Source organism: Chiloscyllium plagiosum, chromosome 13 (assembly GCF_004010195.1).
Source record: "Chiloscyllium plagiosum isolate BGI_BamShark_2017 chromosome 13, ASM401019v2, whole genome shotgun sequence".
NCBI lineage: Eukaryota > Metazoa > Chordata > Chondrichthyes > Orectolobiformes > Hemiscylliidae > Chiloscyllium > Chiloscyllium plagiosum.
Genome location: NC_057722.1, coordinates 24575698 through 24599666, shown reverse-complemented (window position 1 = coordinate 24599666; position 23969 = coordinate 24575698). Strand labels below are relative to the sequence as shown.

The window sequence follows — 23969 nt, the reverse complement described above, 5'->3', positions numbered from 1 at the left end:
GGTACATGTGTGGAATGAGCTGCCAGAGGAAGTGGTGGAGGCTGGTACAATTACAACATTTAAAAGTCACCTGAATGTGTATATGAATAGGAAGGCTTTAGAGGGATGTGGGCTAGGTGCTGGCAGGTGGGGATATCTGGTCGACATGGATGAGTTGGACTGAAGGGTCTGTTTTCGTGCTCTACATCTCTATGACTCTCTGCCTCTATGAACATTTTCCTCCTCTTAATGTACTCTTCTAAAAATTACAACCTCCTCCCGTTAACATCCATAACACAGGAGAACATTCATCTCATTTTGCTTCAAATTTACAAATTCCAATCTGTTTCAGTCCTCCCTGGTCTCATCTGATCTCTGTAACTACTGCTAACTCTACCACAATCCTGAAACTGTGTGTTCCTCCAACTCTCGTTGCTATGCTTCCCCCCATTTCTTTTTAACAATCTGAGTTCAACACTAGAATTACCAACCTAAAATAACCCAGCTTCTCCAGCTCCCTTTAGCACCCAGCTTTGAAGTTAACTCTTTGACCGAGCTTTTATTCAGCTCCCCAAATATTTCCTCCTTTGGTTTTTGTCCATTTTTGTGTGGTTACATCATGGGAAATTCTACTACACTGTATGAATGCAAGTCATTGTGGTGGGTCTTACATTGTATTAAAAATACATGCCAGTGTACATCAGAAAATAGGTTCAGAATTGACTGTAACACCTTCATTTCCTTCATGTTGGAACATTGTGTTGTTTCTCCTGGCTTATGTTTCCATGTACTTGGATGAAATACCATTATTGATCTTTAGCGCTCATGACAACATAGTGTGTTGTCGACTTCGAGAAAGTAGGGTTAATGAGAAAAATCAAGGACAAGTATTTTAAATTGGAAGCAGGTACCATGACATTTGATAAATTGTATTCATATGAAATTGGAGTGAGTTGAAATCCATGAAAAAGACTCTAATGTGGGAAATATGGATCTAAATCAAACTCTTATTTCAGGTGATTAAAGCAATTGAGGAAGGCTATCGACTACCTCCACCTATGGACTGTCCAGTCTCCCTCCACCAGTTAATGCTGGACTGCTGGCAGAAAGAACGCAATGATAGACCCAAATTTGTGCAAATTGTAAATATGCTGGACAAACTGATTCGAAATCCAAGCAACCTGAAAAGAACAGCAGTGAGTGAGGTTACAAGGTGAGTATTTAAAATTCTTCGATATTTTAGATTACTTAGAGTTTGAAAACAGGCCCTTTGGCCCAACAAGTCCACACTGACTCTCCAAAGAGCAATCCACCCAGACTCATTCCTCTACATTTACCCCTTCACCTTACACTACGAGCAATTTAGCATGGCCAATTCACCTAACCTGCACATTTTTGGACTGTGGGAGGAAACCGGAGCACCCAGAGGAAACCCACGCAGACATGGGGAGAATGTGCAAACTCCACACAGACAGTTGCCTGAGGCAGGAATTGAACCTGGGTCTCTGGCGCTGTGAGGCAGCAGTGCTAACTACTGTGCCACCATGCAGCCCTCAATATGTTATAGCTATATCTGAAGTAAGGACATTATAAATTTGTTTTTACACTTCATTATTACTTTATATAATTATGTATATTGAGATTGCCATTCAGTATTGCTTATTTTTAAAGCTTGAAAATATTTCTAGTAAGTCTATATGTTTTCATGCCTACAGCCACTAAATATTCAGCTCAACAATCCGCCACACCCTTAAACACCTCAGTTCTTCAGGTACCCGTAATTTACAAAATGTTACAACTTCGATAAGTTTTTTTTATCCAGAATTAATGCATTAACAAAAGATTGAACATGTAATTACTCCTGAAACTGTTGTCTTGTATTCATGTTTCCTTGGGTATTACTACTTCAATTACCACTTGTCCCCAATGAATTGTTAGTATAATTATCAATTTCTATATTAATTGATGTCCTTATAGTACAAGAATGCACAATGAGAAATGTCACTAGGCAGACTGTTCTTGCAGATACTGTTACATTGCATTGGAGTTACATTCTCATTACTGGCTCACTGAGGCTATTATTGACCTTTACGTGATTTGAACAGGTAGCAACCACCTTGGAGCCAGTAGCTGACACATTTTTCTTCAAACTGATTTAATTGTGGCAGGGCAAAGGCCCATCATGCATCCACGTGATGCAAGTTAATTATTCAGAAAGAATGAGCAACTTATCCAGTCAAAGACTTAAACCTGTAAGCCTGGCCTCAATCCCAACTCAAGAATGCAGGTAATAAATATTTAATAATACAATACATTATTAAAATGAATCTGATCAACTTTCAGCCAAGAATTATTGCAATTCTGCTCCCGGACACTAATGATGACAGAATAGCAGCAAATGTATAGTTACATTTAAATACTTTCTTTCTCATAACCATTAAAACTGTATCTACAGTTAGGAATACATGGATAGATGTATGTAATAACTTTGGATTGAATGATTATTTCAATCAGTTTGTCACATCACACAAGTTACAATTATCTTCAGTAAAATTATAGATTTTTAATGAATCACAAATATATACAAACCACTTCATTTCACACTAATGCCTAAACAAACACAGAAGTTGGCATGCAGCTAATTAGAAAGATAAATGGCATGTTAAACTTTCTTGTAAGAAGACTGGAGTACAAAAAAGGAATTCTTCCTTCAATTGTATGGGGCCTTGTGAGGCTGCATCTAGCAGACTATGTGTAAGTTTGGTCTCCATTTGAGGACTATATATATTTGCATTGGAGGTCGTACCATAAAGATTCACTAAACTAGTTCCTAATGATTAGAAGAATAAGAGCATTTTCCCCTTGATGAGAAGTTGACTAAATTGCATATATATTCTCAAGTTTAGAATAATGTGAAATGATCCCATTGAATTGTGCAAGGTTCTGTGGGAGGTTTGATATTACAGACGCCTGAGAGATTTTTATTCTGACTGGAGGATACAGAACATGAGGATAGTGTCTCGGAGTAAAGGATCAATATTCAGGACTGAGATGTGGAGAAATTTCTCAACTCGTGGTTGTGAATCTTTGGAATTCTTTTCCCCAGACATGCCACAATTGAACTTATTTAAAGTTGAGAGGGACAGACTTTTTGATGTGTCAGGGAACTGGGGAAAGTAGACAAGTGAAATTGAGGCAAAAAAATCACCAGTGATTATATTGAATAGAACAGCAGACATAAAGGTCATATGCTCTTAGAACAGAATCTCTTTTTTCAAAAGAAATGCATAAAAATAAGCTTTGTCAGAGGTACAAAACAGATGATAGCTACTGGACCAACCATTATATACTCCATATGATTTATTGAAGTTTGATAGAAAGGCAAATGGAGTAGGGATTATGTTTGATGCTGGTAATGGTTTTGAATGGTCACTGATTTTGAATCACACTCCTAAAATCTTCCATGATGTAGAAAAAGGAATTTATTTTTAGGATATTTGAGTTTTACACTCCAGTTGCTCACTGTCTCCTGCATTATCTATAACTACATGCCTTTCACTATCTTTTTGTATCCTGACCTGTTTCATTGTCACCAAGTAATTGGTAGTATTTTTCCATGGAAAATGGATTGTTGTGAAATAACAAAAAAGCAAACCATCTGCTATTTGCTTTGGTATTTAACTCATTGTTCACAATTTTATCAAGAAGTATGGAATGACACAGGAGCAAGGGTGCAGAACAAATCACCGAACATGTCCAGGAAAATAGCCAGGATCAGAAGACTGTAGGTAATTTACAAAAAAGATGACTGAGAAAAAACCAGCTAGACCACCCAACACAAACATGATGTCTTAAACATCATAATTCACAATGCTCCAACCCACCAACCTCCGAGGAATCTAAAAAAAAAATTCTTCTTTAAATATCACAGGGCATTTATAACAGTGGGAGAAATAGAAATGTCTGTCCAACCCCATGAAATGATCACCTGCAGGAGACCATTGGTAGGATGTTCCCTGTAGGCTTCCCTGTTGCCAGGCTAAGATGCAGATGAAAACCTGCACTGTGTGGGAAACAATCACTCAATGCAATTTTGTTCCCCCCAGCAGCCAATTAACGGCCCGAGGGTAGTTTGTTGATGTTGTATTGAATCAGAGGCCTTCACCAGCAGACTGCAGTGGAAGGTAAATCAGTAAGACAGTACTTCACAAATGGAGAGACCACCCCACACTTTGTTTTTCACAACAAGTCTGTGCCATTACTGTGGTTGGGGGGTTTGAGGAGCACTCTAGAAGGTGACTTGTAATTACTATACAATCAATCAGGCATTTAATCCTGCTTGGAGTAACTCCATCCTGGCCTGCCAATAGGAGACCATCTACAACTAGTTCCATTGGCGATCTCCACCTCCAGGGACTCAGAGGCTGACTGGGAAATCTAGTTTGTGCCTTGTAATTGCGATTAATTGGTCTTCCACAAGCTGTGCACACAGGTAGCACTGCCACCATCCCACTTCCATACTAATTGCCTGATAGTGGAATAAAGCTGGCAACTGGCACCTAGACAGGCCAAACTATTTTTAATTCCCACCGTCCTCTTGTCCCAGTCCCTGGGGGTGGTGGGGGAACTAAAAATCAAGCCCAGCTCATTGATGGCGTTCACTTGCTCATTTTGCCTGAAATTGGTGCAGTGCTTTATGAAGGTGTGCAACAAATCAATCTTTGCTGTGTGAACCAGCAATTTCTTCCACAGGTTTATACTACAGCATATTTGCTATTTACTATAGCTGCTTAACATTTAAGTCCACTATGTGGTAAATTATAGATAAATACTGGGCAGCAATATGGTTTCCTTAACTTCTTTTGCTTGATACTTTTTTAAAATACAGACCCTCTACTGCATTATTAGATCCAGGCACACCTGACTTTTCAGCTTTGGGATCTGTTGGGGATTGGCTTGAAGCTATCAAGATGGACAGATACAAAGATAACTTTACAGCAGCAGGATATACCTCCCTAGAGGCAGTGGTACACATGAACCAAGAGTAAGTACTGAGAAGTTATGTATAGGTCTGAACTAATTACAGATAGAATTTTGCAAAGATTTAATACATTTTACATGTTGCAACTTAAACACAAGAATATGGGTTACATCTAAAGCTTAAACCACTTGCGTAACAGCTGTGAATATCCACATAGATTTTTCTAAATTAAGAGTAATCATCCCTAACCATCTCCAAATGTAGGAGATACAAAACTAAGTTTGTAACTGTGATTGGAGCAAGATTATTTTTGTGCACACTAAAGTTCTACAATCAACAATGAACTCAACTCCCAATTAATTTGTTTGTGGTGAGGTTAGTTAAGAACTAAATCTTTACACAGGACCCATTATTCTTACTGTTCGTATTCAGCTACTGCCATGGGTGTTTTAGATCCACTTTGAGAGTGGACATGGCCTTAGTTTAATCTGGCTTCTGAAGGACTGCACTTCTCTGCACTCAGTATTGCATTGAAGTGTCTGCCAAAATAATGCTCAAGCATGCAAGGACGAGGGTGCAAGGACTGAGACCTCAGCTCAGCATTTTGTTTAAAATATAATAACCTGATCTCATCTGGACTGCAACCATCTTCCATTTATGTAGTGTAAATTATTTCCTTATCCCTCCTTCCCCAGAATCAATGAGTAGCCTGACAAGCTGAAGGCATCCCTTATACTACTGAGGTAAAGTGAGGAGCATAATCTTGTCTTCAGTTACCTCAGACTCTACAGACTCTGAGTAAATGTGACATTTCGTCCCACTGAGCATGAATGGGTAGAAAGTGCAATACCTTGCTGTGAGATCACATTTAATTGCAAGTTTGTCAAAATTCCCAACAATGTCTACCAGTGCAAAACTCCTGCCGGTAAACACTATCATCAATGAAGCTTTATGTAAAAATATATGTTGGAACCCTGTATCTAATTTTGCTTGGGTAGAATTGGGATAGGCAGTTCTGTTTGTGAACAGTAAATGTGTATCACGTAGCTAATGTTCCGATGTTTATCTTCCTTTATTTGTTACCATAGTGACCTGGCTCGAATTGGAATCACAACAATAACACATCAGAGCAAGATCTTGAGCAGTGTCCAGGGAATGAGAGCCCAGATGCAACAGATGCAGGGAAGAATGGTTCCCGTCTGAGCCAGTGCAAAAACTCAATGAAATTATTTTACCTCATCCATGCACTTTAACAGAAATAAACTGCACTTTTTACTTCATTGTTGCCCTTTGATACAAGGATACTTTGTCAGCGGTTTGCCTGGTTTGAGGACAGAGTGCTGAACTTTATGACCACTGAATGGCAAATAAGAGATCTTTGTCTAAATAAGAAGAAACTGGATTACACATGTATCTATTTTCAAATTCCTGCATTTCTTAGATGAACTCATGAAGGAGCAATCTAATAATTTCATGATTACCATCAGATTTCCAGTTTGCTTTCGTAATCACTGGATTGAAGGTTACTTTCTATTTGGCGGGCTTCCTAATGAGTGACTTGTGTAAAATGATTTGAAGGTCTCCAAGGCATTCCAGTTTTCACAGTTTTGATTTAAACAATGAATAACGAAAGGTGAAGTTCTTCTGATGGACGCATCCTATGAAGGTTTCGGTAAACTGCCGCCATGTTCTTCTAGTTATTCACTGAAATGAGCAAGCAGCCTTGTGGATTACCATTTAAAACTATAATGACATTAATGTAACTTCTAGTAGTTCCCTTTACAAACATCATGGAGATTCCTTCCATCAATAAATGTTTAGGTAGATTTATGGAGTGGAAGATTCTCAAACTTTGGCAAAGGGACTACCAAATCTTTCAGTCTCTTTGGATGAAGGGAAATTACTACAACCAACTACAAAGATGACAAGGTAAAATCAAACTTGATCAAACTCTAAATAAGTCATAACACTAATTTCAAATAACCATCATTATGTGGTTGGTTGCTTTGAGTAGTGTTACAATACAGATTCCCTTCCATGCCATCAAATCATTTTTTCTCCTTCCTCTTCAGCTGAAAAGTCTGATTCATGTTTCATATGGTTTCAGAGATTCCCAACAGTGTTGCTCTACCACCACAAAATGGCATTAAATATTGGCAACCTATTTAACCAAGAGGGATCAGCATGAGTATTTGTAAAATGTCTATTGAGCTGTGTACAAAGAGCGACAAGAAATTGTGGCAGGGAGAAAGATTTAAATCTACTGAAGCATTTCCTTGGAAGCAGTTCTGCCAGATTCCTGTTTAAGATTGGTCCATTGCTATAGCATATTTGTGGTGACAACTTTACATTCCATGGTGATCTCTAGAAAAAGAGCCTTCTTTTTCATATTGCAAAATCATAGAGCTGCATTCAACCAGTTGTATGCTCTCCACATTTGTTTTGCCAGGTGAAACAGGTGAACAGTCATCAAGAAATTCTATATAATTTATTTGATGGAATGTCACTTGAGTGATCAACGTATTGCATTTTTGCAAATAATTTCAAAATGTAGTTTGCTTTCTTTAGCAATAACAGCATATTTATAGAAGCAAATGCAGAAAGTCTCATTACAAGTTGTGGTTGAGGTACCAAAAATTCCAACTTGAAGTGAAACGACTTTTAAGTGAAACATTGGCTCCTACAGGAATCAATGTTAAAACTGGTGTTGCACTCAGTAAGGCCTTCAAACTGCACACTCCAATGTGAAATGCAATATTGTAAATCGCTTAATTCCTACTTTTGGTAGTGAAATAACAACATCAGCTTTAAAATAGAAAGGGAAAAAGTAACAGTCTGCTGACAGAACTTCCAGTGTTGGCCTCTCCGATACTGGAGCCAGGAGGTCTTGTTCATTGGGTTTCTGGTTGCCTGCTGGAGCCGTCACTTTTACTGGCCATGTCATGGTTACCACCTGGTGACATCTGTGGGAGGTGGGAGTGTGTGGGGGTTGGGTGGGGGGGTGAAGTGGGGGTTGGTATTGCCCTGTAACACACCTTCTTGGCTGCTGCCCCATGTCCACTTGCGCCACTATTTGGTGGTGCTGCATCTCTTGGCCTTTTTCTTTATTTCCCTCTTGCTGTTGGGCTTTTGGTCATGAGTGGGTTTGGTGGCTTCTCTTCCTTTGCCTGAACGTGCCCCCCCCGCCAAGACACCCTTCCCTCTCTCTCTCTCTCACTCACTCACTCTCTCTTTCCTCCTGTCTCTCTCTCTCTCTTCGCCCCTCTCTCTTTGGTGAAGGTTTTGCCCAGACTTCAGGGAGGGTCGTGGCACAAAGGCTGAAGACCATTTTGGTAGCTTACCTATGTTGTTCCAATGGCTGGAGGGGCGGAAATTCAGGGGTCAACTGGTTAGGAATGGCAGCTGAAATAATTGTCAATAATTACCTTTTTGTTTCTGGGAAACTTTGAAATAATTTTGGAAATTTGTCTATATTTTAGTCTGATGTTTTATAGGCACTGTTTTCTTTTCCTTCACCATGAGGTCACCCTCATGGCTGATAAACCCTCAGATGAAGTATGAATAAGTAACATAGCTCCATGAACATACTTTGTTCCCTTCTACAAAAGTCATTGATTCTTTATTGTAGTATGGATCATTGCTATGTGGCATCAAATTACCATTCTTCATATGTGACCAATAGCAGGCTACTTATTTGGCAGGACAATTACAAAAATACCTTCCAGAAGAGTTTTTGGGATGGCGATCAAGGGCATTTTTTTTTAAAATGCTCTTACCTGAAGTAAGCAGAGATGGAAAGCCACCACAGCTGAGAAGAGCAAACAAAATGCAAATCTGAAGTCAAATCTTCAGCCTCAGGATTTGTACGGCTCTGCTGTCTTAATCAGCTGAGCCACTGGTAGAGCCAACTATCTACCTTTAAGAAAAGTAGCATTGAAGCTGATTTGGCTGTTTTCAGAGGAAATGGAGCTGTACGTATTTCTTACAAGTGCATGACTTATCTAATTATAACAAAACCTGGTTAAACCAAATCCGTTATTTGGTTCTTAGCTTTAAAGATGAAATGTGGAACTGTGATTTTCAAATTTGGAGATCCTTACAGGGTGGAAGGGAAGAATTCACATCTGTATAAAACATTCCTCTTTCCTCTCTCACTCCTCCACCATTCTTTCAACTTCAAGTTCCAAAAACTCTGAACCAGATACGTTTCTCAGACTGGGTTTGATGTACTGAACCTCAGCATTTTATTGCATCTGATCTGAATACATTCTACATCATCATGAAAAAATGAAGTGGTCTACTTTCTTCTCTAATTCAGTATCTGTGTAAACATCATTTCTCAGGCACCTCAGTGACTGAAACCAGACTGTTGCTTCTTCACAGCTGGATATTAGTTTTAAAACACAATTGTTTTTGTTGCCACTGCAGAGACTGAAACAAAAATCATGTGACCTGTATGCATTGTGATTAACATTAGTGACTTTGATTGATGACAATCTGGGGAATTATATGTAGATAAAATTGTTTCTAACAAACAGTATTCTCCAAATACAGACCGATTTGGAAGAAAATTAATACTAAGCTAAATAAAGTTGATTTAATCTTTTCTATGACATGTAACCAGCATTGTTACATTATGCAACAATTAAATCAATTATCCATTGCTTTACTTTAGAACTGACTGAACTGCCTAATCAACCTCAGCATGCAGCCTCTGGGAAGTCAGATCAACAATGAACATGAAAAATCCCACAGGATCAAATCCCACTAAAATCAGATCCAAGGAAGGAACTTCAGTTCTAAAAACACAGGCTTCAGACAAGCCCAAACTCAAAGCAAAAAAAAAAACTAATGCTTTAAGTATATAAAGTTCAGCATCTGTTCTGGAAAATCACTAGAGGAATGTACCGTGTAAGATAACTAACCTTTGTGGACTTCTGCATGTCACTGCTGCGCCTAGTGTGACGACCTGTTCAAAATACTATTCGGTATTAATAATGTATGGAATCTGTTATATAGGAACAGATCCCTGGACCTGTCACTGAGCTGTCTGCGTGTATTTTATTGGAGTAGCATTTCAAAATGTGCCATTGGAATTAACTTGTTTTATATGCATTTGATAATGTCAGAAAATTCTCAGTCATGTTCAACAGTCTTGGGTCATTTTCTTTTCAGATTGTTTTTTTCTAGATACTTAAAATGCACACTTTCGTTATAAAATATGACAGTAAGTCATTCATCTTTCAAAGTTTTCATGAACTGTAGCTGATATTTTCATTTGCATTTCACATCCTTCAGTCTTGAGCAATGTTCTTCTTAAATGCTAAATTTAAAGAAATGACATAGATCTATTTTTTGTATTCCTGCTTGGACCTGATTGGGTATATGCAAGACTGTGGTCTTCTGAATAAAAGTGTACAGCATATTTTAATTTAGTTCAACTGGAATTCTTCTAACAGTCCAATATCCTTTTTTTCTTTGTACCCTTTTTTCAATGAGTTAGACATAGATTATTTTTTTTATTTGAATTTTAGGTACATGTAACTTATGTCATTTATTTATGGTCTTGAGAACTTTTTTGTACCTAGTTTGTACATTGTAAAATAAATAGTTACAAAATGTGCACAGAAAGTGCATTCCAAATAAAGTAGTTACAGCACAATTTTTGACTCAAGGTGATTAATGCCCACATTGATAGAGTTGGTTTCTGTGCTCTGATCTAGCAGAACAAATTTCCCTTCTTTTTGCTGATGGTTGTGGAGCGAAGGGAGATGAGGACTTGGGGAATTGATGGTTTAAGACAAGAGATGCAGCTCCCAATGGACAGCTTAAATAATTGTCTAAAGTCCAGGAACAGGTCACTGAAAGGGAATTGATCGTATGTCCAAAGAGAAACTGTTCTATTTGCAAGAGGCTTTGAATCTGATATCAGAGGCTATTGAGGAGGGAGAAGTTAAGAAACACTTTCTCATACTAAGGATGTAAAACTCTACTACAAAAAGTTGCTAACTCAACAAATAATTTCAAATCTAAAATAGATTTTTACTAGTTAAGACTGTTAATGGATTGAAAACACAGTAGAAATTGCATCACAGATCAGTCATAAGCTCCCTGAGTTACAGAATAGACTGGAGGAGCTGACTGAATGGTTTACTTCTGCACCAGACCATTCTCTTTATCAATAAACTTCATATAGCACAAATACACGAAAAAACCATTAAGATCTACTGCACAGAAGGGGTAGTCTCCTTTTTCGTTAGGAAAGTAATCCAAAACACATCCCTTAGCTGTGTATCCCCCTTGCATCAAATCTTAATTAACATTTGCTTAAAGATGCAGTGACCCCTGCATTAACCACTTGCTCTGGAAAAGCATTACATATTCTGCCTGTGTAAATAACATTCTTTTAACACCTCTCTTCACTCATTGTGACAATTTTAAATTGGTCACCAGTTATCACCAGCTACCTGATCAGAGGATCATTTATTAAAGCACTGTTTTGCTTTCTTTGCTCCAGGCGTAGTCTAGTACCTTCTCAATAAATTTGCATATGCTTTCTTGCTTGGCAACTAACAGTACCATAACTATGGCCCAACAGTGCCTTGCACAGATTTATCATAAAATGCAAGAGCAACACAACTTAAGTGTCTAGAAAATCCAAAGGACTAATGTATTGTTTATGGCTTTAACTGCACTTGAATTTTCAAGAATTCAGTTTTGCTTGTTTGCATTAGTTAATGCAGCACAATCTCAGCTGAATCAGTCAAACAAAAGCAAAAGATCAGAGAACTTTAATTGTAAATGAGTTGCATCCAAAACAATTTCCATCATACTATGTGATTTTTTAAAAACTTATTTACAGGTTCAAGATTTAATCCATTCAAATAAATCTCTCACCTACAAAACTGGCAAATTGTAGATGATGCATGTTGGTAGTGATCACTTTAGTTTTGACAAGGAAGTGACTGAGGCTAGAGGGTTTTCATCGAAGCACTGTTTCATACTCTTACCAGAGACCAGTTGATCTTTTCATCAGTTAGATTATAAATTGTATGGGTACTATCACACATCATTGCTTGACACCAGTCCAGCTTTAAGTTGTATATTTCAGATCACCCACACAAGGCAGTTGCAGTCATAGGATTGGAAGAGGTTTCTTTGACATCTAAATCTTTGAAGCACAATCCACAGAGCCTCGTTTTTAAGTTAAATTTGTCAGACCAATAACAAAATGAAGAGTTTTAAAAATTTATCAAAGTACTTAAAGTCCCCAGTTTGCTTGTTGGATAGACTCTGGTTATCAGAAAACATCCACTACATTTCTGTACTCAACAAGAACTACCATTTATTATAAAAAAAAGACTCTTACTACAAGTAAACAACTATCGCCTGTTGGTATATAACTGTGCTAATTAAAACTTTACTCCCTCTTCTGAAATACCCTGCTCCCCTAACAGACAGACAACAAAACATTGGCGTTGTTGTTGGAAGATAAAGTACTGGGAAATCAGTTCAGTGTCCCCAGTCCACAGGATTCACTGAGAGGATCACTTTGCTTGCCAGGGTTTTCTGTACTTCAATCTCTCTTTTCCACATTCTGTTCACTTCTCAGGAGACACTGGCAATTGGTGCATTGTCTACAAGTATTAGTTAAAGGCCACAGCTTACAGCAACTGTGGAGGGAAAATAAACTGGCCTTTATGAGGCTTTAGGGATTTTACTAAAGAGAAAGACAGTCTGAGGCTTCTGCCTGCATCATTCACAACCACAAGCTGTCCAGTTACACAGGAGCCAATCAGTTGTTGTCAGTATAATGGCCTTTGCCATCTCCAAGTAATCACAAGACCACAAATCAACCAGCAATCTGCTTTCACTGAATCTCTCTTTGTACATACCTCCTGTTGCTTGCTATTCTGCAAACAGCCTCCCTCAGTGCTTGAACAAAGCAGCAGTGTAGATACACCTACACTGAGTTTTAGTCACATGCTTTTTTAAAAGAGCAGCAATTCCTTCCACCTCCTTGGTTTTACAACAACCCTTTTCAGTACACAATCAAAAATGAGTCTTTACAACACATAGCAGAAATTTATGACCCTCATTAGGTGTACTTGTTCGGTATATTTGTTAGTATTGTTGCATGTAAATCAGCTGTTTGTTTTTCTACATTATAACAATGGGCTGAATCCTACTTTGGCAATGTGTTGAATTTCATGGAGGATTGTGCTCCAAGAGGCTGAGCATGTTTATTCTGCTACCAACCCAAATAATAGGAAAGTCAAATGGAATGTTACCCTTTCAAGGGAATGGAGTTTAAAAGTAGGGAGGTTTTGCTAAAACCATATAAGGTACTAATCTGGCCACACCCAGAATACTGTGAATAGTTTTGGACCTCTAAGGAAAATAATATTGGCATTGGAGGCAGTTCAGAGAAGGTTCACTATGTTGATCCTGGGTGTAGAGGGCTTTTCTTATGAGGAGGAGCTGAGTTGCTGTCTGGAGTTTGGAAGAATGAGAGGAGATCTTATTGAAATAGATAAGATTATTAAGAGGCTTGTCAAGGTAGATGCAGAAAGGTTGTTTTCTTGTGGGATAGTCTACATCAAGAGAGCATGACCTCAAAATAATGTGTTGCCCATTTAAGACAGAATTTAGGAGAAATCTTTTCTCTTACAGTGTGGTGAATCTGTAGAATTTTTCAACAGAGCATTATGAAGGCTGGATTGTTAAGTATATTTAAGGTTGAGTCAAACATTCTTAAACACTAAGGGACTGAAGGGATCTGGGAGAACACAGGAAAGTGGAATTGAAAACTATCAGATCAACTATGGTCTCATTGAAAGGCAGAACAGACTTGAGAGGGCAAGTGGCCTACTTGTGCTCCTACATCTTATGGTCTGTAATGACAATTTTGAGGATTACTCCCCTTAGATATCAAGACATGGCATTTCCTTACAGTAGTATGCTTACCACATGTATGCCACATTTGGGCAGCACGGTGGCTCAATGGTTAGCACTGCTGTCTCACAGCACCAGGGACCCAGGTTCGATTCCAGCCTCGGGTGACTGTCTATGTGGAGCTTGCACATTCTCCCCGTGTCTGCATGGATTTCCTCCAGGTGCTCTGGTTTCCTCACACAATCCAAAGATGATTGGCCATGCTAAATTGCCCATAATATTGAAGGATCTGTAGGTTAGGTGCATTAGTCAGGGGTAAATGCAGAGTAATGGTTGGGTTACTCTTCAGAGGGTTAGTGTGGACCTGTTGGGCCAAATGGCCAGTTTCCACTCTGTAGGGATTCTATGATTCTATATGGCTGGCATATGACGAAGATGTGAGATGGACATAATACTGTGCAACATGTCCAATCCTTTAACTGATGATTACTGACAAGCATGACCAGTTGCCTGGCTTTGACTCTGCACTAAATTGCAGAGTCACAAGCCCAAGCACAATGAGCCTTAAAAGTACAGCTGAGGAGACAAAGCATTAAAAGACGTAGCAAGGCAAGGCAGGAATGCTGTGAGTGCAAAGTAAATGAGAGCTAAGGGAACAAGTTGTGAGATGCATCCTGGGCTATACCATGAACTATGTGTTTGTATCTGCATGTAAGTGTTAATTCAACAGCATTCCAAAGATAGTTATCAGAGCCCCATAAGATCAGTGTGGCAGTGCAGGAGCATATCTTAATTAGCTTGGAGAGGTGTCATGACATTGTAGAGGGGCTAATACATGGATATAGAGTCCATGCAGCCACTTCCCATGAAATGTGCCCTGAGCTGCTGGTGCAGGGTCCAATCCAGAGGATGAGAAGTGCAAGTGGGGAGCTGGAATCGCCAGGCTCTGGGTTTCATGTTGGGAATTGTTGCTGTCTACTCTCTATCCAGCAGGTAGTAGAACAGGAGAGTGCATATTAATGAGGTAAGATTACATAATAAAGAAGGTGATAATGTGCAATTATCCCCATTAACAGGCCTCTCACTACTCACTGGTGAGAATTTCATCTCGAGGTCTGGAACTTAATTGGAAAATTTGATTTGCTTCTCCCAAAGTCAGAAAAAGACTCACTCGACGTCTCACGTGATTCTCCAAAGTTTCTTGCCATGGCCCACGTTATTTAGGGCATGGCCCTTATATTTCAAAAATATTTCATTGGCTGTGCCGCACTTTGAATTTTCCTGAAGTCCCACAAAGAAATTTTTCAAGGAATGTTTTACTTTTCTATTTTATTTGCACGGAACATATCAAGCCTGTATGAAACATAAACAATCAAAGAAAGCTGTGGAGGGGTAACTTTGGCTTTTTAAATTAGTGAGTATACTTCAAGTTCCTATTTATACCCCACCCAATCAATGGGGGACAAAAAAAAATCAGGTTTGCCTTCAAAAAGGAAGCTAATTTATTGTAATCTATTGGCTGGAAATAATAATTAAAATGATTCTCCCTGTCGGAGTCCTTTAATCAGCTTGATACTTGTATTTGATTGTGGTGATTATCTAACCAAAGAATTGCAACAGTTGAAAGCAAAATGCATCCTTAATAGTAAACAACTTTTAAAATATAAATGCAGAAAAAAATAAAAGATAGCTTTTTATTGTACTTAGAACAGGATATGTGCTAACTATGAAAATAATCAAATGATTAACATGTAACTTAGGATTATTACTGCAGGAGATATCCTCTGCTCCATTTCTGAACATGTATTTGAGAAACAGGTTTAGAATTTCAATGGAGTTAGTGAGTAGAGGAAAACTTTGCCCATATTTTATAAAAAAAGGGCACCAATGACAATCATTCCTTTATGTTTTAGCAGCATTCTTGGCTGAATGATTATCGATAACATTAAAATAAGACTTTGGTTCCAATCATTATTTCTTTATTCAAAGGCAGAACTCATTTATGTTTTATTGGCCAGGTTTTCATCAAAGTGAAGGAGCTGTCAGGTTTAGATGTCGGGTCGGTAATTCTGCCAATCTCCACACCCAATTCTGACAGTTCACCAGTAACTGATTACTGCCGGCAACAAAAGCAATTCACTGTTTCTGCCAGGTATAATATTAAATGGGTGATGATTAATGCTGCATTTCACTCAGCTTTAAAGCCTCTCACTGGTCTGTGGAACTATAATTATGCTGGGATCTTGGTAACTGAAAATGCATGTAGACTGCTGGTGCAGTGGTTTAAACAGGGGCTTTTCATTTACCATTTCAAACTTAAGTCTGTGCTGCCAGGGTCATTTGTAAGATAAAGTTTGAATATTCACAAGCTGTTTTCTTGTGGGTTTGGAGTAAAAGCACAGAATTGTTTTGAATTTAACAATAACTCAGGGAGAAGAACTGAATACACAAAGGGGAATGGTTTGAGGAGGGGGTGGGGTTATCATAGACCATAATACAGAGGAGCAGTGGTAGACCTTTGACTCATCGAATCACTCCACCATTCAATAATATCATGGCTGATCTGATAATTCTCAACTCAACTTTCCTGTGTATTCCTCATAATTAAGCAACTGTATATCACATTCTTAACTACATTTCAATACCCAACCTCTACAGCATTCTGAGGTAAAATTTCCACAGATTTATTACACTCCTCATCTCGGTCTTAAAATAGGTGACCCCTTACTCTGGGATTATGCCCTCTGGTTGGAGGATTTCTTCACAGGTGAAGCAATCTCTTTGTACCTGCCATATCAACCTTCCCTCCCCCGCAAAAAAGCTTACACCATCTCTTATTCTTCAAAACCAGGAGTGCAAACCCAACCTACTCGACCTGACCTCCTAAGAAAATCCTCTTGTACTTAAAATAATCTTGTGAACTTTTTTCTGGACTGCCTCCAATGCCAGTATATCTTTTCTTAGACATGAACACCAAAACTATTCACAGTATTCCAGGTGTGCTCTGATGAGTGCCTTGTATGGATTTATCAAAACCTCTGTATTTTTAACACCCCTTTCTTTTTGAAATAAAGGCCAACATTCCATTTCCCTTCCTTACTATCTGCTGAACTTGGATGCTAGATCTTTGTGATTTATGTCTAAGGACTCCCGAATTCCACTGTGCCACAGTCTTTCTCCATTTAAATAGTATTCTGTTTTCTACTGTTCCTGCCAAAGTGCATAACCTCACACTTTGACACATTTTCTTTCATCTTCCACTCAGTTAGTCTGACTATATCCTTCTGTAGGGATTCACTGAAAAAACCGCAGGAAGTGCATGACTTGCGCCCACACCTCCCCCCTCACCTCCCTCCAAGGCCCCAAAGGAAACTTCCATATCCGCCACAAATTCACCTGCACCTCCACACACATCATCTATTGCATCCTCTGCACCCGATGTGGCCTCCTCTATATTGGGGAGACAGGCCGGCTACTTGCGGAGCGTTTCAGAGAACACCTCTGGTCCAGCATCGCCTTCCTAACCTGCAATCTTCTTCCCGACCTCTCCGCCCCCACCCCAGTCTGACCTATCACCCTCACCTTGACCTCTTTCCACCTATCACATTTCCGACGCCCCTCCCCCAAGTTCCTCCTCCCTACCTTTTATCTTAGCCTGCTGGACAAACTTTCCTCAGTCCTGAAGAAGGGCTTATGCCCGAAACGTCGATTCTCCTGTTCCCTGGATGCTGCCTGACCTGCTACGCTTTTCCAGCAACACATTTTCAGCTCTATATCCTTCTGTAGACTATATCATCCAATGGAAGCACATAGGCAGAAAATGAGTTGAAGAGGGAATGAACTCTAGAGCACACTGTATAGCCATTGTTGAGGCAGACAGTGCAAGGAACAAGAAACTTCTTGTGTCAGTGGAGAATCCTTCTGGTTCAGAATGACTGGAGCAAATTGCTCAGGCAGGACAAGAGAAGGAATAGAGAGATTTGCAGAAAAGAAAAGGACTTTCAAATGGATTTCAAAAGATACAAGAAGGCTATGGAACTTGGCAAATGCGTGCCTATGGAAATTTGTGTGGGAGAAGATGGTGGGTGTCATAGTTTCAGTTAAGTTTCAATTTATGAAATGTGTAACATGGTGGCCAGTGAGAAGAGTTTTGGAATCTCAAGTGTTGCATTTGTGGAGTAGAATTTCAGCAGCTGTGACGGGGCGTGGGGCAGGGTAGGTAATGAGGGAATTGAAAAGGCAAAAGCAGACAATATTCCAGAAGTTTGGGGGAAAAAATGATCTTGGCAATTTACTGAATGCAAGTTAGAAAATTTAACTCAGTTGCAAAACAGAATGCCAAGGCTGTAAATCACTGGATTTTGCTTGAAGGAGACAGCCAGGCAGGTTGATTGAATCAGGGCCAGAGCTGTGCAAATTCTCACAGGAGTCACAAAGGATGGCTTCTGGTTCCTCAAGACTCAGTTAAAGAAAGTTTCTGCTATGACTTGATGTTTTACAGGAAACTGGGAAGTATTAATTCATACTAATTTAGCAACCTCGGTCAGGAGCTAGGGACAGCTGACGTAAAAAGTGGAAACCATCACAATTCTACAATAGAAAATGCTGAATTGAGGTAAATTATCGGGGCAGTGTAGATGTAACTCTCCATCAAGTTAAATCAAACAGAGCTCTCAATATTATTTAAAGCATTCAAACTTATGTGCCTTTATTCATTTTCCTAACCTGCTTGTTAGAATGTTCTATAGGGACTCAAGTTTATTAAGCAAATAAATCTGCTTTCTGTCAACAATCCTTCAAGAAGTTTTAATTTTCAGGAATTTGCTGACTGACACAGTGGACATAATATCTGTCCACAAGCAAAACTGTAATCTTAAAGATTTTTGTAAAACCTTCTTCTTTGCAAGAAAATTAAAATGTTATCATAAAAACCCTAATATTTGGACAAAGAACTTGATAGTTCTCAGAACTGTGTACTTGATTTCATGTCATGATCTTGGCAATTTATCCAGCAAACGATATCTAGCATGTTATAAGCACAATAAATACACACCCTCCTCCTCACGACTGTCTAATTTTACATAGTGCTTCACTAAAATGAAGTTGTGAGCAAAAGAATTGTCAAAGGGCCAATTTTAACTCAGGCAGGAATCAGCTGGGTCTGGGTGAAAGGGCTCCACAATGTTACCGGCCAGAGCACCAGAGCATTTTAACTCCTGGTCCTAATTACCATTTGATTGACAGGCCCTCCTGAACACATTGTGGGCCAGGTAACACTTCCACTTGGCTGCACAATTTTCATCACAATACCTGAGGCCTATCGAGAACAGAGATGCCCCTCTTCAAGTGGATTTGCTTTAACTGTATACACATCTCATTGTTGCAAGTTTAAGCACGCTCTATTGCATGGATCTTATAACAAGTACAATTGCTGTTGGCACTGCTCTCCTGCCAAATGGTTTTGCTCTACGAAGCTAGAATTGTGCAGAAAACCATTGTACAGAAATAATTCTGAGTTGATCAAGAAACAAAATATGTGGAGATCAACCTTTCTAGAGAATCTGACAGCAAAATGATCTTTTAATCTGGAACTGAGACACTCTCTATCTTTACCTTCAGTGGCTCTCATGCACAAACCTAACCAGATCTCCTGCTCCAGATTGTTATCCTGATGCTGTTGTGCTTTTGTGGACTTGTGATTAAGGCATGATTGGGCTTGGCTGTGTTACTGTCAAGGTTCACTTGAGTGAGACAGAGGACTTTATTTGTGGAACTGTATCACAGATAGGAATTGATGACTTGAAGAGAGAAAAGGGAAAGAAAAGACTGATGAATAAAAATCTTCTTGTTATGTCATTATAATTAAGTATTGTTCCAAAATGGCAAGTTACGAGGAATAAATATACACCATACTAAGTTATTCTGTATATACAGTATTATGTAGAAGAAACATTTTATGAGGAAAGGACCTGGCACTGAGTCAATGCTTTGTCACTCTCTCCTAACTTTTTGATCTATACATAAGAGCTCCGGAGCCAAGAAGGAAAAAAAAGTAATTTTGCTTGAAGATTCCCTGTAGAGAGGCAGCAGCAGATGTGAATGCTGTGATGTGGCGCAGCTGAGTGCAAGTTAGATACAAGGCCAGTCAAAGCATAAAGTCTGACTAAACCGCCGTCGTTGTTAATAAATTTGGGCAAATCCACATTCTAAAGTAATTGAAGACTGTCTTAGTGGTCATTTTCTAGCATCTGTTAATTCGCCTGTGTTCTGGCTCATAAAAACTCGATTATTCTGGTATTCTTAGAAGGGCTGAAACTCAGCAAAATCAATGTGAATGGGCAGTGGTAGCAGCCTCAATTTGATATCTTTACTGCTCCACTAATTTTGTTGCATCAATTAAAAGCATTCTAGAAATTGGTCAGCCCTTAGCCAGTCGGAGTACCTATTTATGGAAATTGTTTTTTTATCACCCTCCCACACCCAGCAAATTTGCGTTCTAATTACACTATTGAAGCAAATGGAATGGAAACATCAGTCAAGATGAACTACTACCACCAAGTTTCCCCCCATCTCAATACAGCGAACCCCCACTCAACAGGCAGTGATGTTGAGTAGCTTAGCCAGTTCAGCCCACGTACAGTTGGCAAAAAGTGCATTGCCAGTCCTTTAGACTCAAAAATGGAGAGTAAACACTTGGCCCAAGGCTGGATAGTTGCAGACACCCATGGAGCCACAATTCAGCATGTTCAAGAAGGTTAGGAAATGGGAGGGGAACAGTACAAAAGCCTGGATTGCAATACTAATTTTCCCAAAGGTCCAGCCTTCTAGCAGAGCTTTCACTTTAGGTTCACCATGGCATTTTGCCCAGAACTGAACATTTCCTAATGATTCAGTCCCTTCCCTTGTTAGCAGGGAACTTAGCCAGAACACAATTTGGATGGTTGTCATACAGACCTTGATTTTCTCACTTACCGTATACATTCATAATAAAATGCACAAACAATCACCTGGTTTATTTAAGTAGGATAGGATTCAATTGACTAATCTAACTGCATCAAAGTTGCAAACTGTTTGTTTGAATAAAAAGCAGAACTTCCTTTCTGTTCTTGTTGGAATACCAGAATTGCTATGTTTGGATACCTTTATGATATTGTGGTTACATACTAACATGCTTAAAATATTAGTTAGTTATCAGCAGCTGCCTTTTCAATAATTAGTGAATAGATCTCATTATTGAAGCTCTTGGAATGGTGGTCAATGACCAATTAATGAATCAGCTGATCACTTGCATCCCGACAGAATAATGTGTCTTAACTGAACAATTACAAGGCCAAAAAACTAAATTCAAAATAATACTCCTCTCCAATTCCTGCACCATCTGGTTTTTACATTATCTTCAGAACTGGATAATTTATTTCTGCACACTAATGGAAAACAAGCATAAGTGAATTTAAAGGAGATGAGAATAACTGAAAGGAGAATGTATTAATGAGGGAACAAACTTCTTCAGCTTTTAGAGCAGTTTAGACATTATCACAGTCCATTGTCAGTTTATGCTTAGAAATGAACCTGTATGCATTCCTGTAAGATCTGGAGTGTTCAATCTAATTTTAATTGGAAAACTTAATTCAATTACAATCACAGACATAGTTGGGACAGCCAATGTAGGTCTTACAGTGCTGACTAATTCCAAGACCACTCGAGGTACAAGCCTGTTTTCACCGAATTTATTAAGTTTATCATGATAACCTCAAAACAATGATACTTGGGCAGTGAATAGTCAGTCCACTTTATCATGATAACTTCAAAACAATGACACTTGAGCAGTGAATCAGGCAACATCCAAGGAGCAGGAGACTTAATGTTTCGTGCATGAGCCCTTCTTCAGGAATGAGGAGAGTGTGCCAAGCGGGCTAAGATAAAAGGTAGGGAGGAGGGACTTGGGGGAGGGGCGTTGGAAATGCGATAGGTGGAAGGAGGTTAAGGTGAGGGTGATAGGCTGGAGTGGGGTGGGGGCGGAGAGGTCAGGAAGAAGATTGCAGGTTCCCCACTCCGGCCTATCACCCTCACCTTAACCTCCTTCCACCTATCGCATTTCCAACGCCCCTCCCCCAAGTCCCTCCTCCCTACCTTTTATCTTAGCCTGCTTGGCACACTCTCCTCATTCCTGAAGAAGGGCTCATGCCTGAAACGTCGATTCTCCTGCTCCTTGGATGCTGCCTGACCTGCTGTGCTTTTCCAGTAACACTTTTTCAGCTCTGATCTCCAGCATCTGCAGTCCTCACTTTCTTCCAATGAATCAGTCAGTCCACTTTAGCTTGTGACTTCTGGCTAACTGGGTGCTTGTGATTTATTGACCAGAATCTTTTTCTGTTTCCTCTTCTTGCTGCACATCTGTCTGCTACAACCATTGTTTACATGCTTTACAAGAAATCTCATTACAGCCTACACAATTACCAAGAATCAAACTTGACCATGGGGTTGAATCTGTGCAGCCTATGTTGTCTGAGAAGGAATTATTATATTGTTAATTAACTGAAAACAAAATAAGGTAACATGGTACCAATGAAAGACATGCTTTTGAAATATAACAAGTCAAATATCAATATTCAGGGGATTACCACTGACCAGAAACTGAATTGGACCAACCATACAAATAGATACAAAAACGGGTCAAAAGCTAGGAGTTCTGGAGCAAGTAACTCAACCTCTGCATCCACAAAGCCTTTACACCATCTGAAAGACAGAAGTCAGGCATGTGATGGATGCAACTTGGATGAGTACAACTCTAATAACACTCAATAAATTGTTATAATATAACAATTATATAATTGTTGATATAATTCAGGAGAAAGCAACTAGTTCGACTGGCACCATCAAAACACCTTGAACATACACTTCCTCCATGACTGATGCAGCATGGTAGCAATGCATAGCATCTACAAGGTACACTGCAACAATTCATTGAGGCTCTTGCCAAACTTTTAAATTCTATCACCGAGAACGACATGAGTAGCAGATCCATAGGAACAACACTACAGGTAAGTTCTCTTCAAAGCACTACCATCTAGACTTGGAACATCATTGCCATTCTTCCACTTTCGTTGGTTCAAAATCCTGCAATTCCTTTCCTAGTAGTAGTATAGCTCTACCTAGCCACAGGAACTGCATCAATTCAAGAAGACAGCACACCACCAAATTCTCTAGGACAATTAGGTAATAAATTTTAGCTGAGTCGGCAATGCACACATCATGTGAATAAATCATAAGCAGTCAAAACTAATTATGTCATTTAATATATTTGCTTATCACATGTTTCAAAAAAAGTTGCAATTTCTCTTTAAGTGCTTTAAATTTGAAAAAAGCCAAGCCAGTTTAGAACATAGATATATTTTGAAACCTTAAGCTACTTTACATAACACAATAGGCTTTTAAAGAACTACAGCGTCAACTCACTTCCCAGCATCGAGTTTATTTTCACAGCATTTACTTCACTGAGTATCCTCCACAATTGGTTATGTTGTAAAAACATGAACTCATAGAGTCATAGAAATGTACGGCATGGAAACAGACCCATGAAACCAACCTGTCCATGCCGACCAGATATCCCAACCCAATCTAGTCCCACCTGCCAGCACCCGGCCCATATCCCTCCAAACACTTCCTATTCATATACCCAACCAAATGCCTCTTAAATGTTGCAATTGCACCAGCCTCCAACACTTCCTCTGGCAGCGCATTCCATACCCGTACCACCCTCTGTGTGAAAAACCTATGCCCTCTAGTTCTGGACACCCCGATCCGAGGGAAAAGACTTTGCCTATTTACCCTATCCATGCCCCTCATAACTTTGTAAACCTCTATAAGGTCACCCCTCAGCCTTCGATGCTCCAGGGAAAACAGCCCTAGCCTGTTCAGCATCTCCCTACAACTCAAATCCTCCAACCCTGGCAACATCCTTATAAATCTTTTCTGAACCCTTTCAAGTTTCACAATATCTTTCCGATAGGAAGGAGACCAGAATCGCACACAATATTCCAACAGTGGCCTAACCAATGCCCTGTACAGCTGCAACATGACCTCCCAACTCCTGTACTCAATACTCTGACCAATA

The 23969-nt window shown here is 39.3% G+C and overlaps 1 protein-coding gene across 2 annotated transcripts in view; it reads left to right on the top strand.

Moving 5' to 3' along the window:
• Window positions 1-10622, top strand: part of LOC122555846 (ephrin type-A receptor 4) — a 110902-nt gene extending 100280 nt beyond the window's left edge. Inside the window, exons 15-18 of one of the 2 annotated variants that reach the window (XM_043702044.1) lie at window positions 996-1192; window positions 4868-5023; window positions 6049-6889; window positions 9636-10622. In XM_043702044.1, the coding sequence (XP_043557979.1) occupies window positions 996-1192; window positions 4868-5023; window positions 6049-6163 (468 nt within the window). In that variant the 3' untranslated portion in view covers window positions 6164-6889; window positions 9636-10622. The other variant, XM_043702045.1, reaches the window with a different exon arrangement.
• Window positions 10623-23969: the final 13347 nt, after the last annotated feature.